General features: G+C 61.7%; 1 protein-coding gene across 1 annotated transcript; it reads left to right on the top strand.

The window, feature by feature from the left end:
• The first annotated feature begins 8796 nt into the window (after positions 1-8796).
• On the top strand, positions 8797-14233 carry SLC25A47 (solute carrier family 25 member 47). The gene is made up of 6 exons (XM_079912737.1): positions 8797-8934; positions 11032-11075; positions 11385-11456; positions 12169-12351; positions 13004-13340; positions 13639-14233. Exons 1-6 carry the CDS (start codon positions 8907-8909, stop codon positions 13917-13919), a joined length of 945 nt encoding a protein of 314 aa, XP_079768863.1. The 5' UTR covers positions 8797-8906; the 3' UTR covers positions 13920-14233.
• The last annotated feature ends 1968 nt before the right edge of the window (positions 14234-16201 follow it).

Genomic DNA, 16201 nt, shown 5'->3' with positions numbered 1-16201 from the left:
CAAGCTCAGTGCCTCAGAGCCCAAGGTGACCTGGCTGCACCCTCACAACTCCAAGTTCATTCCCACCTCAGGGCCTTTGCACTGACTGCTTCCCCTGGGTGGCAGCTCCTCCTCCCAGCCTGGCACAGGTCATCTCCAGAACTCAGTTCCCTGCTCAACTCTCAGCTCCTCAAAGGGGGCTCGGCTGGGGGCCCCCCCACCCCATCCCCATGCCCTGCTTTCATCCAGTTCCTAGAGTGACACTGTATGTTCCTCTGTGTTTATCACCTCCCTTCCTCAGGCATGTTAGCTCCACCAGGGCCGGGACTTTGCCCCTCTTTACTAACACTAAACTGGGCCTGGCACACAGCAGGGGGTGAGCAGGCAGCCGAGGAGCCTGCCCTGGGTGAGTGAGTCCTGCCCTGTGGCCACGGGTCTCCCACCCCAAACCTCTAGGATTGGAGTCTCCCAGAGAGACCGCTAAAATGCAGATTCTAGGGCCCCACCTGGGCCCTCGGAGCAGGCAGAGGCAAAACCTGCATTGAAACTGACCTCTTCAGGGGCTGAGACCGTCTCCAAGGACAGGTTCGGGAAGCTCTGGCTCAGTTTTGCTTTTCAGTCTCAACTTGGACCCCTCCTGGCTGTGTGGCCCTGTGAGCCATCTTTGTCTCAGGTTCGTCATCTGTCAGATGGCTTCAGGAGGATTCTAGGGTCCAGAGCAAGTGAAGGAGGCCACGCAGAGTGGGCACAGAGCAGGCGCAGACCCGGCCTTGCTGTCGTTCCTCCAGAGCAAAGTGCCCGGCTCTCTGCCTTTATCCATTGACACCTTTGCAGGAAACATGGAAGATCAGAATTAATTAATCAGCTGAGGTACTGAAGGGTTTCCTAAGGGCCTCTTTTTTTTTTTTCCTAAGGTCTTCTTAAACCCTGACCCCACAGCTGGGCTCCAGGCCCTGGCTCAGGAGGGCCCTCTAATGGCTGCTGAAGATGCTGCAGTGAACAGGCGTGGTGGCTTTGTGCCGGTGCCGATGAAGGGGCTCTGCCCAAGGGGCGTCTTTCTCCCGGTGGATAAACGTCTGCCGTCTGCGTGACCCTCTGGCCTCTGGTCCAGTCTGCACTGGGAGTGACTCAGCCACCCCAGTGAGGGTGTCTGCGCTGGGCCTCAGAGGGTGGAGGGCCTGGGACCCCTTAGGGACAGTCAGCCAGTGTCCTGGCGGCCCCTCCCGAGTCCACGGCGCCCAGAGTTCTCCTGTTGGGTAGATTTTGTGGAATTCACATCTCAGTTGAATTTAGTCATCCCCAAAGCGGCCACCGCGCTGTGTGGGTGGGTTTCTTGCATCTTCCTTCAGCTGCAAACAGTCACAGTTTTCCCCAGGGCCACCTCTCCAAGTGAGCTGTGGCCTCCGCTGCGCTCCGCACCCACTTGGCCTTGGAGTGAGTGGACCGAGAGGCAGGATCGAGGGAGGCTCTGGCCAGAGTATGAGATGAACAGAAACTCAAGATGGGGAGTGACATAAATAGACACGGCAAGTGCTCCTGGTGTAAAAATAGAGCTAAGGGGAAGTGCCTGGGGCGCCCTGGACCCGGAAGGCCAGTAGGGGTGGACCCCGGCTTGGGTTGGGCTAACTGGCCAGCACAGAGGGGCTGGGCTGGGGGGAGCTCGGCCAAGCGTGGACACGTGTGCTTGCTGCCCACGGGCCTCCTGGGGCCAGGCCTGATCGGTGCCCTCTGGGGGCTCCACTGTCATGGTGGGGGCAGCTGGGTGAGCAGACCGTCCCCGGCTGACGGGCAGTGTGAGCAGGCACCCAGCGCAGTGGCCAGAGGAGGGCCGTGTGACCCCACCCAGGCGGAGTCGGTGGGAGGGTGGGGCCCCGGGCAGGGGTACTGGGTACTGAGCCCAGGGGCGTGTCCGGACGGCAGGGTGGCAGGCAGGCTCCTCGCCAGCGCCGGAGACCACGGAGAAAGGGGCTGAGAGAAAGACCTCGGCACCCTGGAACCCAGGAGCCCTGCTGTGGTTGTTGGACCCAGAGTCCAAGCTCCCCTTTTGCAGAACCTGTCCGGGCGGGAGGGGCCTTTGTCAGCGCTGTGTCCCTCCTCCCTCCTGTGGCTTCCTCTGTCCTGCCTGCCCAGCCTGGGGCAGTCACCCAGCCAGACGTGAGCCAGCGCCCGACTGGGGCAACCGAGCAGGGAGAACGGTCCCCTCTGCCCGAGCCAGAATCCCCCCTCTGCCACCTGCCCTGCTGCTTTGGGCTCTGCCCTCTGGAGCCCCTGCCACGGGCCCGGCCTTGGGCCCCTTGGGTGTCTGACACTCGGCTCCTGTGCCACTCAGCCAGGGGCCAGGCTCACCTCCCAGGTGAACCCCTCTCGGGGCCTTGCTGTCCAAATGGAGGGTGGCGGGCCGGCTTCTGTCATCCGCCTTTGAGCATCTGTTGTGCCAGCGGGGGTGCAGGTGAGCCTTCCCTCAGGGGCTTCCTGTCAGAGCGTGCCTCTCTCTCCTTCGCAGCTGGCTCAGGCGTCTCCTCCGCCCTGACACTTTGTCCCAGCCCCCCTCCTTCACTGGCCACTGCCCCCCCAGGCCCGCCGCTTCCCCTGGATGTGCCCGTGCCCACAACCAATGAGATGTGTCCACATGCTCCAGCCAGGGTGGTCCAAGCCCCTCCCAGTCCTGGCCCGCCTTCGGCCTTCCCCCACCGCGCTCCCTGCCGGTCTCGTCCAGGTCTCATGTGCTGAGGACGCCCGTCCAGGCAAGCGCTTCTCTTGCTGCCTGTGAGCAATTTGTCTTTTTTTTTTTTTTTTTTTGGCTGCACGACGTGGCCTGCGGAACTTCCCCAGCCAGGGATCAAACCCAAGCACCCTGCAGTGGAAGTGCGGAGTCTTAACCGCTGGACCACCAGGCAGGTCCCCCTGTTGCTGCCTGTGCAGAAACCACCCCCTTCAAGAGGGCCACGACTGCATAAAGGCACTGTGGCCGGACCCCGGCTGTGTGGGAAGCTAGGCGCCGTGTTTTGAGCCTGCTCAGGCGGTCCTGTGGAGCAGGTCCATTTGGCCAGGAACTGAGGCCCCCAGCCGACAGCCGTGTGAGCGAGTCAGCCTGGAACACGGTCCTCCGGCCCCCGGCAGGCGTCCGATGGCGCATCCCTGGCTGACAGCTTGACTGCAGCCTCACGAGAGACCGTGAGCCAGAGCCCCGAAACTAAGCTGTTACCGGATCCCCGACCCTCAGAAATGGCGAGATAATAAACATTTGGTATCATAAGCTTCTGAGGAATTTGGGGATAATTTCTCATGCAGTAATAGATAACGAATACACTCCCCAGCCAGGCCGGGGCTGCCGGGCAGCATCTGAGTCATTTTTGAATCCCAGCACCCAGTGTGAGGCCTGCACAAGAAGGTGTGCGCTGGAACGAATGACTGACAGACGTCAATAGCTTGCTCTCCCCACATCATCAGATATGCTAGGCCTCAGGCCCTGCTTGGGAGAGAACCTCATTCCTCAATCCACGCCCCTGGGTCTTAGATCTGGGTGGTGTCAGAGGTCACCTTGTCCAGGCGAGAAGCCTGAGGCCCAGGGGGTATGGTCCTCTCAGCCCTTCCAGCCAGTGGACCCCAGGGTTGAAGATGCCTCCTGGGCAGGTCGTGAAGGGGTCACAGGGGACTGGAAACAGGAGACGCTGCAAGAAGTGACCAGAGGGTTTTGGCTATGGCCTGGGTGCCGGGGAACTTGGGAGACAAGGCCGGCGTGTGGGTGGAGGCAGGGCAGGACTGGAGGAGCCTGACCGCAGGCCCAGGAGCAAGCCAGCAGCGGAGCCGGGCCTGAGGCTGCTGGCTGGCCCTTCGAGGGTCTCTTCTGCTCCGTCTGACAGCCGGTGCCTGGAGCCTTCAAAGTCCTTACTGGCAGTGGGACTTCCCTGGCCGTCCAGTGGTTAAGACTCCGCGCTTCCACTGCAGGTGCTGTGGGTTTGACCCCTGGTCGGGGAGCTAAGATCCCACATGCTGTGTGGTGAGGCCAACAAAATAAGAAAAAAAGAATTTTAAAAGTCCTTATCTGCATTAACCCTGCCCTAGGTAGCTGTCGTCCCTGTTCGCAGATAGGGAAACTGAGTCATGGGGTCCAGTTCATCGGTGTCACCGGTGGCACAGCGGGGCTCAAATTCCAGGTCTTCCCCTAACTGTCGCTGGTTGTTTCTCTCTGGCCCACGGTGTCCTCATCTGTAACACAGGGGTGGCTCCAGGGGGCCTGGCGCTCTGAGCTGAGCTCAGACGTAAAGGCAGCACCATCTGGCACCCCCACTGGGAGCAGTGGGAGCTGGGGGCAGCCCTTCCTGTTCACCCCGTTGCCAGGGTGGAGGTGGGGGCACGGGAGACAGCAGGGGACGCACTGTCATATGCTTTGTGACCAAGGCCCTGGGAGCCAGGGCCCTAACGCCTCAGGATATCAGAGGGGGGCTAGGGTGTCTGGGAGAAGTGAGGTGGGGACTCTTCCACCCCCTTTCCCCCGAACCAGTCACACCCTAGAGATAACCCCCCCCAAAGGTGGGTGCAGCCTTGCCTCCTGCCCGTGGCCGTGTGGTCTCAGCGCCCAGCTGGGCATGGTGCCATCGGGCAGAGCACGGCTGGGGTCGAGCCAGAGTGTACAGGCTTCTCTCCTGTCCCATTTTACAGATGAAGAAACTGAGGCTCGGAGAGTCACAGAGTAAGCCAGGAGAGCACCTGGGCCCTCCTGACCTCGTCCAGTCTTGCCAAGGAGCCCCGTTTTCTGGAAATGCCAATCTCCGGGGCCAGCCCGGTCCTCCAGTGCCCATTCTGGACTCATTGCCTGGAAATCCCACTGTCCCCCTCACCCCCGCCCCTCTAAATCCTGCCAAAAATGGCAATGTACGTGACAGATAAAAATAGTTCAGGTATCCTTGACCCAACAGGCTCCTCTCTGAGAACGTGCCCACTGAAACTCCAAAGACTCCAAAGCGTGATTATTGGAGCACTTTCTGTAATAGACCAGAGTATCAAGTACAGTCCAAAGGACGCCACTAGCTCCAAGGACACCACTAGCAAGTTGAATCATAAGGGTGATGTTCAGAGCGTCTCCTGGCTGAAGGCATGGCTCCAGGAGCCTCGTGGCTGCTGACGCCTTAGCTCTCTCAAAGCCATACGGTGGGAAGCAACAGAACTGCTCTCTTACAAAGACACTGAGGCCCCAGTGGATCACACAGTGAGAAGCGCAGGGTGAAGGCCACGCCCGGGCAGCCTGGCTCAGCCTCCTGTCCACCCAGGCCCCGCGGCCACCCCATGGGCACTGTGTTCATGCAGGAGAAGGAAGTGAGTCCCCAGGTGCCACGGTGGCAAGGCGTCCCAGATGTACTGATAAGGAAAGGAAGCAAGTCGCAAAACGATGGTAAAAAAGAACTTGTATCTGCCTGCGTCGTGCTGGGTGGCGGGGCTCTCACTTCTGTGCCGGCTGCATCTCTTTGGTCTGGACTTTTTGTTAGTAACTTGCAGTCATTCCTTTTGCTACGAAGTGTAAGAACGCGTTTTAGGATGTGTCAAGCTCCTCCACGGCGCCTCGGCCAGCAAACAGCCCCGCCGTGCCCGGGGGGGGGGGCTCGCTCCCCCGAGCCCTTTGCATTGGCGGGGCCACGGTTGTTTGTGCCATGTCTGTCTCCCCCTAGAGGGCGGCTCGGAACTCCTCGCTCGGGCTTTGTAGGGCCGCACGTGGTGGGGCTCTGCCGTTGGTGGAGGAGGCCTACAGCTGACCTTGCTGCTAGTAATAGTAACCCTTGCCACTGGGAGGCGTGGCCCCAGCAGCTGCCCATGGGCTCTGTCTCCTGCCATCCATGCAAGACTCAGAGAGGTCACACCACTGTCCGAGTTCACACAGCTGGGAGAGGTGGAGCCAGGAGCCAAGTCTAGGCTGGGGTCTCCCCCAAACCATGTGGGGTTCTCCTGAGCCAAAACCCCTGCCCACCCTGCCACCAGACGGCCTCTTTGCCAACTCCTGTGTCAGGGGTGAGCACATGACCCTGCCCTGGGTTCATCCATCTGTCCATCCACTATCCATCCATCCAACCATCCCTCATCTACCTACCCATCCCCCACCTTTCCATCTCTCTGTCTGTCCTTCCATCTACCAGTCCTTCTCTTCTTCCGTCTATCCATCCATCCATCTCTCCATCTATCCGCCCTTCCATTCACTGACGCATTTTTTTCACGCATTTACTCATCCAGTTTCGCCAGGGTGCTCGCCCTGGGCTGGGCGCTGTGGGCTCAGGGACAAGTCCAGTACGACCCTGCCTGCAGAAGCTCACAGCTGGCTGGGGAAACGCGTAGACCTGCACAAAGCAGCCTGAACAGTGAGGTGGCATGTTTTCTGTTTCTGCTGTGGAGAAGGCTAAAGTTTGGGCATGTTTGTTCAGGAGACAAAGGGCAGGTGAAACCTGGCTGCAGTGACCAAGAAAACACGCCTGTCTCAAATGCCACCTCTTGGGGTGCCCTTTCTAGCACTGTCCCCGCCCCCACCAACACCCCCTGTCCCCTCCCTACTCTGACTCTCACTGGCACTTATCGCCCTCTGGCAGACTCTTTATTTTGGTTATTTATTGTGTTGGTTTTCTGTCTCCTCCCCTGGAACGTAAGAGCCAGGAAAGGACCTTTGCCTGTGTTTACTGCAGTGGCCCAGTGCCTAGAATGTGGCATGTAGCAGGCTTGCAGCGTGTGTTGCCCAGGTGGGGGGCATGGGTGGGGTGGGCTGTTGTCCAGGGGTGGAGACCATGCAGCTGGGGGCTGTGCACGTGGGTAGCGGGAGTGGATCCCAACGTGAACTTCAGAGGGTTGACCTCAGGACCGGGTGCCTCACAGGATGTGGGGTGCAGGGGGAAGGGTGGCCAGGGCAATTCCTGGGCTCTGGCTCAGGTGCCTGGGGCTGGGTGGCACTTAACTACATTAGACACTGCAGGAAACATGAGACTAGACAGTTCCCTGTTCTTTCAGTTAGACAACACGCCTCAAGCTCCCTCATCATCCAAGGTTCCGGGCCCTCAAGTGTAACATCTGCAGTTGAACCCATGTCCCAAATGGATTTGCCCTGCTCAGAACTGTCCTGTCGTCACCTCCCTCCTTCTAGAACCTATGCTCCTACTAATGCAGCCTTAGTGTCTGGCTGGCCACTCCCGCAGGGACACACGCGGGGTTTGCCCTGAGTGCTCACAGACAAGAGGCAGGCACTGTCCTCATTTCATGGGTGCAGAAACGGAGGTTCAGAGAGGTCAAGGGCTTGCGCAAGGTCTCAGAGCTGGGATTTGAAGGCAGACAGCCTGGCTCCTAACCAGATGCTAGCCTGAACCTCTCTAAAGGCCAGGATGGATATCAGGACTGGCCTTGGAAAGGCTGCCTTTTGCCCTTTGTCCTCTGTCGTGGCAGCGGCCACTGCCAACCTGTGTCCCCCCACCTTGCTCCACAAACAGCTGGGCAGGTGGAGGCAGGGCTCCCCCTCTGTCAGCACCAGTCAGTTCAAGGCCAGCCTGCAGATCCTTCCGTCAGAGGACAGGAAATGGGCGGACACATGGCCCCTGCCCCAGGGCCGCCTGGACAGGGCTGCCCAGACACGGCCCTGTCAACACCTCTCCCCACCGGGGTGACCCTGGGCAAGTGCACAGCCTCCCTGAGCCTCAGTGACCTCGAAGGGCTGTGTGGGGTCACGTGGGGGCGTGTTGAGCACACCACTGGGTTGATGGCCATGAGCGCAGGGCTCACGGGCGTCAGGGCCTGGCCCTCGGCAGCAGAGAGGGGCTGGTTGTGCAAGTATCCAGCAATCGACTCTGGCCCTGCCGCTTGCATGGCCCTGGACGAGCCCCTTTTCCGGGCCTCAGCGGCTCCATCTGTAAAATGAGACCATCAGCCCTGCCTCCCTCCCGGGGCTGTGACGAGGACCCCCTGAGCTGGTGAAGGAGGGCTTGGTTAACTAAAGTGGGCTGCCGCTGCCGGGGGGTGCGTCACCATTCTTTACAGTGGTTTCCAGTGCCCAGCAGACAGAAGTGGCCTCTTATTGGAGCGGCGTCCCCTCCAGGAGTGCCCTGGTTTGGTTAGAGGCCAAATCAGCAGCCCCTGCCCCCGTCCTTCTGTTCAGTGAGCCCTGCTCAGAGCTGGGTCCGTGTTGGGCGCTAGGGACTCAGAACAGAGGCAGACCTGGCTGGGGCCCTGGGCGCAGGGAGAGAGGTATGGAAGCGGCAGGGGAAGTGTGGGCCCAGGGTGGTGTGAAGGGCGTGGAGTACAGGGTGGGCTGCCCGTGACCTCTGTTGGGGCTGCTCACAGAAGGGCTCTGGCCAGCCTCCTGGATGCTTAGTCGTCGGTGGCCTGTCGCCCTCAACTCCCTCCCTGCTAACTGGAGCTCCTTGGGGACAGGGCCAGGGTCTTATTTGCCTCAGTGCAGCCTCAACTCAGATAGTGTTTGTTGAATGAATCAGCGACGGAGCTTTGAGGGTTCCCTGGGCAGGAACAATTCCAGGGGAGTCGAGGAGGCCCCAGGACACGGATAAAGTCTGAGCTTGGGCTGGGAGGGATGGGGGCATCACAGCCTCCCAGGAGCGGTCTGGACGTGGCCTGGGGCCAGGCCTGCAGGCGGTGCAGACGGTGATCCTGCTTCCCGAGCTTAAGCCTCCCGTGGTCTCCCACACACTTCCCGACACCTGGGTTCTGAGCACACTGGAACAAGGGTCCTTTGGGGTAGTGGGGAGGGAGTCCAGGTGGGCACTGACCTGCCTGCTGCCCAGCACGGCCTCTGCCTTCGGGGCCACTGGTCAGCAGGCTCCGCCCCCCACCGCAGGTATAAGGTCTGAGAGGAGCCAGCGGGGAGCTGTTGAGGCCACCCTGGTGGTGGCAACGTACCTTCCTCAGGCACGCCGACCGCAGGGCCTTCCCCACCAGCCACGCTGTCCATGGAGTTTGCTGCTGGAGCCATCGGAGGTAACAGTGGGGACAGAGGGGTCTCGGGGGGGACGCTGCTCCTGGGGCCAGCAGGAGGGGCTGGAGGGGGTGCTCTGCCCGGGCAGCAGTGGGGTTTGAAGCCCCCCGGAAGTGGCCGGCACCTGGTGTGGGCCACAGGTGCTGGGAGGACAGAGCAGTCTTCCCGGAGGCTCGGGGCAGGCGACACAGGGCCCAGGAGGAGCTTTTGGGGGGCCGGCGGGGGGGAGTCTGCACTGGCCTGGGGGGGCTCAGCCTGGGAGGCTGAGGGGCTGCTGGGTGGGAGCAGAGGGTGGTCTCTGCGTGGCCAGGGGGAGCCTGGGAGCTGTAAGCATGGAGTGGGATGGCGGAGTCATGGGAGGGGAGGGGAGGCTCCAGGAGAGGGTGGACAGTCAGGACAGATGGGGCCTGGGGCCTGCCACACTGACTGCAAGGGTGGGCGCGGAAAGGGAGGGTCCCAGCCGAGCCCAGCACCCCCGTCCGCTGGCTGTGTGCACACACAGGGCCAATCCCGGCCTTGCTGACCCCCGGACCTTTTCACTTTTGGGGAAAGGGCTATTGTGAACGCCCGATCCAGAGGTAGCCGGCCCACGGGGAACGGGCTCCTACCGGCATCGATCACACACCCAGGCTATTTTGGGCGAGGCGCCCTTGGCCTTGCTCCTCTTGTGAAACAGCAGCGGCTGCCCGTCAATACTTCTGGGAACGGTGTGGGGTGTTTTCAGAAGGGGAGGGCGGTGCCGAGCCAGGAAAGACCAGGGCCCTGGCCTCATCAGTGGGTTTCCTGAGGTCCCGCTGTGGGCCGGGCCTGAGGCCAGCTGCTTCCCTGGACATTAGCCCCCTAAGGAGGAGGCTCAGAGAAGGGGCTTGACTTGCCCAAGATCACACGGCAGGAAGGGCTCCCGAGTCCTGCATCTTTTCTCCAGAGCCCAGGGAAGCCCTAGGTGGCAAGGGCTCCTGCTCTGTGCCTGGCTCCGGGTCATGGGGATCAGACCTGGGCCTCTTCCTTGAGGAACTCTAGTTCTGGAGTCAGAGACGGCAGGCGGTGGGACAGCAGCAAAGCCATATGACAGGGGCTGTGACTAACGTGTTTTCTGGCACAGAGGCAGCCCGGAGTATAGGGGTCAGGGAGGGCTCCTGAGAGGAGGTGATGCTACGGCAGGGCTTTGATGGATGAGTAGGAGTTTGGTGAGGTATATGTAAGGGTCAAGGAGGGGTAATTCTACCCAAGTCAGTCAGTCAGTCTTTTGCTTCACTCTTTGTTCCTTCACTCATTCATTCAGTTTATTCTTTCATTCATGCGTATTTCGCGAGTCCTGGGATACACAGTAAATAGGGCACAGCCCCCACATGCCTTACAGTCCTCAGATGGCCCTCACCGCCCCCCCCAACCAGGGATGAAATCCCAGGGACCTGCCCACTAGCTCTCTGTCTTTCTCATGGCAGTGCTGGGGGCTTGGACGTTGAGACCCTGGTGTCAAGACAGGAGAAAGAGATAGGCGGGTGGCACCTGGCCCTCTTTGCAGGAGGCAGAGGGTCCTGGTCCAGGAAGCCTTGAGTCCTACTCTGTCCCATGCAACCTTGTGTTTCCAGGCAGTTCCTCACAGAGGCCTGGGGTGACCTGGACTTTCCCAGCCCCCAGCCTCTGCTTGGGCTGTGTCCCCCCGCCATCACCCCCAGAGCTGTGAGGTGCAGCTGCCTCCTGGCTTGCAGACAAACCCTTCACAGACTGAGACTTGAGGGCGAGCTCGGCCTGGCTTGGAGACAGGGCCCAGCAAATTTTGGACCAAGTCTCCCAAAACACACCGCCAGAGGGGAGGCCAAGGAGTGTCCCTGGCTTTCAGAATGCGGCTCCAGTGGGCCAAGCCTCGGGAAGGAGAAACCACTAGCAGCCTGGCAGACATCAGTTCACCTCTCTGAGCCTCAGTTTCCTCATCTGTAAAATGGGGTCACGCTCCCTCACTGATGAGACACGGTGTGGAAGAGAAGAGCCAGGTGTGGCCTTTCTCAGCAGGAGCACCGTCAGGGTTCACCCACCCCCTCTCCCTGGGACGGCTCAGGCTCCCGCTCCTCTCACCGGTTCCTCTGGTTTCCTTCCAGGCGTCTGCGGTGTTGCTGTGGGCTACCCCCTGGACACGGTGAAGGTGCGGTCATCACCAGGCCCCTGCTACCCATCCCAAGGCCCCTGCCTGGGCTTAAGCCCCCCATTCATGGCCAGAAGACCTTTCTAGCCTGCTATTCAGAGCCAGTCGCCCCATGCTCCTTGGGACTGTAGTGCCCCTTTCTCCCCCTGTGCCTCAAATTTCTCATCTTAAATGGGGCTCACTGTCCCTGCTCTGCCCACAGTCAGCAAGGCTGCGACAATCAGGTGTTGGCTCTTCCCCTCCCCCAGGGCCTGCCAACCTTGCCCCTGGCCTGGAGCCACGCCTTCCTGAAGCCCACTTCTCCCACAGGTCAGGATCCAGACAGAGCCCAAGTACACAGGCATCTGGCACTGCATCTGGGACACGTATCGCCGAGAGCGGGTAGGCCTGGGGAGAGGGTCACAGCAGCAGGATGTTGGGGCCTCGGACCCCAGGGCTGCCACTCACCAACCAGCCTGGCAATACTGAGCTCCTCTCTGAGCCTCAGTTCTCTCACCTTCCAAATGGGAAAAGTTGTACCAACCTCCTGGATTCCTCCGAGAACAAGAGCCAGGGTGTCTGGCACACAGGAGGTGCTCAGAATGAGGTCCTGCCTCCAGAAGAGGGTCTAGAGGGGACATCTGGGGACTTGGAAGGTCTGGGGAGGAAGCTGTTTGCATTTCTGTCCCCTCCAGCCTGGGCACCCCTTGAAAGAATGCTGGGTGGAGTCATCAGGGGTCCCAGGGTCCAGCTCGGAGCCCCGTCCAGAGGAGGGTCTCAGGGACACTTACCAAAGTGAACTTGGGAATCAGTGCCGACCAGGGGTGAGCAAAAGAGAAACAGCAACGACCAAGCTGCTAGTTCAATGTCATCGTCATCAAACAGCTGCCCTAGGTCAGGCCTGGCCCCCCGCCCTTCAATCCCTCAGCACAACCTCACGAGTCGGGGGTTACAATCCCCATTTTACAGCCAAGGAAACTGAGGCCTGAGGCAGTCTACATGACTTGCCTGAGGGAGGACAGGGCAGGGGCTCAGGACCCCCTCGGGCAGCCACTCCCCCCAGCTGGGCCTCTGGCCTGACTCGAGCCCTCGGGCCCCCTCCACCTGCCGCCAGGTGTGGGGCTTCTACAGGGGCCTCTCGCTGCCCGTGTGCACCGTGTCCCTGGTGTCGTCCGTGTCTTTCGGCACCTATCGCCACTGCCTGGCACACGTCTGCCGGTTCCGCTACGGCAGCGCCGACGCCAAGCCTGCCAAGACGGACATCACGCTCTCTGGATTCGCCTCCGGCCTCGTCCGCGTGAGTGGGGCGGGGTGACGGGGTCCCGGGACCGCAGGGGTGGGGAGAGGCTGGATGGATCCTGGGGGACTGCGGCTGAGGACACAGCTGACTCGGTAACTGAGGGCAGGCTAGGGAGCCTCTCTGAGCTTCTGTCTCTTCATCTGTAAGAGGCGTGGTGAGGTCACGCACGTGAAGCCCCCAGCACAGGGTCTGACAGGTATGAGCGAGCACGACATGTAGCCAATGTTATTAGTAAAATTATCCTTTATGTTATCTATTAACTTTATCAATGCTTACATTAAGTGTTACGTTATTCTTACACTAAATACTTACATTAATTAAATAATACATTAATATGTCATTAATAGATTAATGATGAGATTAAGCGCTTCCGTGAACTGGAGTCACATTTACCCGACACCTACTGTGTGTCAGGCCACTCTGCCAGCAGAGAACGTGTAGCTAAAGGAAGCACTGCCTCCGGCTGGGTGGGCGCAGCCGGCTTTGAACCCCACTCCACCATGGCCCGTGGGCCAGCCCGGAGCCTCCTGGGGCCCAGGCTCCCTGGCGGTCACCACGGGCCACAGGGGCGGAGGGAGGCCAGGGGCAGGGAGTGCGGGCAGCGGGCAGCGCTGCATCCTCATCCCTGTCGGCCCCGCCCCTGCTCCAGGTGTTCCTGACCTCGCCCACCGAGGTGGCCAAGGTCCGCCTGCAGACGCAGACGCACACACACACGCAGATGCAGACGCAGCAGCGGCGCCCCTCGGCCTCAGGGCCCTCGGCTGCGCCCCCCACGTGCCCTGCGCCCGCTGTGGGTCGGGCGCCAGGGCCCAAGTACCGCGGGCCGCTGCACTGCCTGGCCTCGGTGGCCCGGGAGGAGGGGCTGCGCGGCCTCTACAAGGGCAGCTTGGCCCTGCTTTTCCGGGACGGTCACTCCTTTGCCACCTACTTCCTCTCGTACGCCGTCCTCTGTGAGCAGCTGACTCCCGCTGGCCGCAGCCGGCCAGGTGAGCGGGGGCCAGGGCCTGGGGCGGTGCTGGTGGTGAGGCTCAGCCTGGCGGGGGTTGACGTGGGGGGAGGAGACGGGCTGAGGTCACACTGGCACCCAGGGCCTCCCAGGTGGGAAGCTCATTGCCCTCAACAGGAGTCAGGACAGGCCTGCTCTGGGTGGCCCTGGACAGGTCATGTCGGTGGCGAGAGCCCAGGGCTCCCTCATGGCCAGGCCCCGCCCTGGGTGCACACCAGCTCTCCTCGGGGGCCCCAGTGCAGCTTCCAACCAACGTGCCTGTGGGGCCCTCCCCGCAGACGTCTTGGGCGTGCTGGTGGCCGGTGGCTGTGCAGGGGTGCTGGCCTGGGCCGTGGCCACCCCCATGGACGTGATCAAGTCGCGCCTGCAGGCGGATGGGCAGGGCCAGCGCCGCTACCGGGGCCTCCTGCACTGCGTGGTGACCAGCGTTCGGGAGGAGGGGCCGAGGGTGCTCTTCAAGGGGCTGTCGCTCAACTGCTGCCGCGCCTTCCCCGTCAACATGGTGGTCTTTGTCACCTACGAGGCCGTGCTGAGGCTCATGCAGGGCCTGCTCTCATAGCTGGCGCCCATCCCCCCGGGGCCAACCCGCCAGCAGCTTCCAGAGGCCGCAGGGGCTGGAGGGGGCGGAGGGGAGTGTCGGGGTCTGGGCCCCAGGGGGCCATCCCCTCGGCTGACCACGAGGAGGTCAAGGGGCCCAGGGCTGGCCTGAGGGTCACAGGAGCCAGGGAAAAGCGGGCCTCTGGGATGAGGATGCGGCCGCCTGCAGCCGTCTTTGCGTGTGGTCAGTGGCTCGTACCGGCTCCCCTCCCACCTCGTCCCGCCGCCCCCTCGGCTCCCCATCCTTCTCTCCCCGCTCAGCTCTCCCTGCTGGGCAGCGTGCTCTTCATTCCTGGTCCGCAGACGCAGCCAACTGGTCTCCCCACCAGCCGGAACCCGGGTGCAGCCGCCTGGCACCCGGCACGCTCGGTCCCCACACCAGCATGCTCAGGGAGGTGTCGCCCGAGCCCCGTCACCCCCCCTCACTCCGCCTGTGGACCCGAGACTCAGCGGCGAGCTGTTGCCAATAAAACGTTTCTCGGGCAGTTCGGTGGTGTTGCTCCGTGGTCTGCGGGGCTGGTGACTGGGTCCCCATCTCCAGCTTGTCCTCAGAGGCCAAGCCCTCCAAACCTGTGTGACCAGGGCTCCCACTGCACTGACGGCACGCTGAGGCCCCGCCAGCTCTCCGGCTGGCCCCGCTCCCTCGGCCTTTGGGGCCGGGGGCCACGCCTGTGCGCTGAACCTGCCCCAGGGGGCCGTTCAGCGTTCAGCATGATGCCTGCTCTCCGCACCACCTCCATCCCAAACCCACCCCCTTTCTGAGTGAAACTGATCTCCAGCCAGTTCCAGACACCAGGATGTGAGCTGCCTTTCCATGGGGCCTGGAGGAGGGAGGCTCCGTGTGTCCTCAACACTGCTGGGTCCGTACACAGGTTATCACAATGGCTCAGAGAGGACCGGCCTACCCAAGGCCACCCAGCAGGGAGAATGGGGGTCTCACACCTGCACTTCTGAGGCCCCAGCCCTCTCTCTGGCATCACGTGGCTTCCGGTGACGGTCCAACACGAACCTTCCGGGTGCCCACCACAGCAGCCCTCTGGTAAAGCCAGACAGCACCTGCCTCGACGCTCACTCAGACACTAGCCTTGACCGTGACTTTGGACTGAAGTCCAGTGTTCACTGGTCCACCTCCAGTGTTCTGGCTGAACACAACTCGTTCCTGTTCCCAGAACACGTGGGTGGACCCTCTCCTCCGGCCTCTGCTGTCGTACGGACCCAAGCATTTGCTTACACCCTGTGCTCCCTGCCAGGGACGCCCTTCCCTCCGCTCTGCCTGGCTAACTCCACGCATCACTAATCCCAGACATCACTTCCCCCAGGAAGCTCAGCTGCTTTGAGGCGTCTCCTGCTCTGCTCCGTGGGGCCTGGTTTGTGGTCTGGTCACTTACCCACCTCCTGCCCCCCCCCCGCCCCCGCCGCCCCGAGACGATGAGCCGCGCACGGGCTGCACATGCCTGATGTCAGGGCCCGGCACGCAGCAGGTGCTCAGGGAGTGTGGAATGCATGAATGCACGAGTGAGTGAACGAAGGCCCGCAGTGGATTCCTGGAAGTTCATCAGGCTTGCGGTTAAAGATGCTGGGATGCTTTGGCCAGGTGCTGGGAAAAGGGGGTCTCCTAACAAAAGGTTTCAATATTCGTCAAGCCCTGTGTCCACTTGTGGCAAGAAGACGACTAGTGTGTCCTCCTGCTTTGGCCCTGGAAGGAGAGTTACTCCTTCCTCATGGGGAGGGTGGGGACCGTCGGTCACGGAGCACCAGCTCTGCTGTGCTGGGGAAGTGGCTCTGCAGGAAGGCCCGGGCCTTGCTCCGGCTGCATCCTCTGGGAAGCAGGGCCCTTCGGAGGGCGGATGTGAAGGGACAGGGAAGAGAAGGGCTGGGCCCAGTGTCAGCGGGCCAGAGCTGGGCTCTCCTACTGAACGGGGCCACCCTAACCACGTCCGGGCTGCACCTGAAGTTTCAAATGGGAGATAAAGGGTGGTCACCCAAGGGCTCCCAGAGCCTGTGCTGACTGGGGGTCATGGGGCCTCCGAGCCGCATCTGCCGCAGCCTGCGCAGGGCCTGGCCCAGCTCTCCACTGCCGTCAGCGGGCTCCTCAGTGCCCCTCAGATGCAGCTCCACTGGGCTCCCCCAGACTGGGGACAGAGGCGGAGCAAGGTCTGAGGGGTGGACATTAACAGTCACGGGGGCTGGGGACCGACCTCCCACTTCAGCCCCCAGACACCGCCGGGCCGCACACCTGCCCAT

Source organism: Stenella coeruleoalba (genome assembly GCF_951394435.1).
Source record: "Stenella coeruleoalba genome assembly, chromosome: 2".
NCBI lineage: Eukaryota > Metazoa > Chordata > Mammalia > Artiodactyla > Delphinidae > Stenella > Stenella coeruleoalba.
This window is presented reverse-complemented; position numbering and strand designations above follow the sequence as displayed.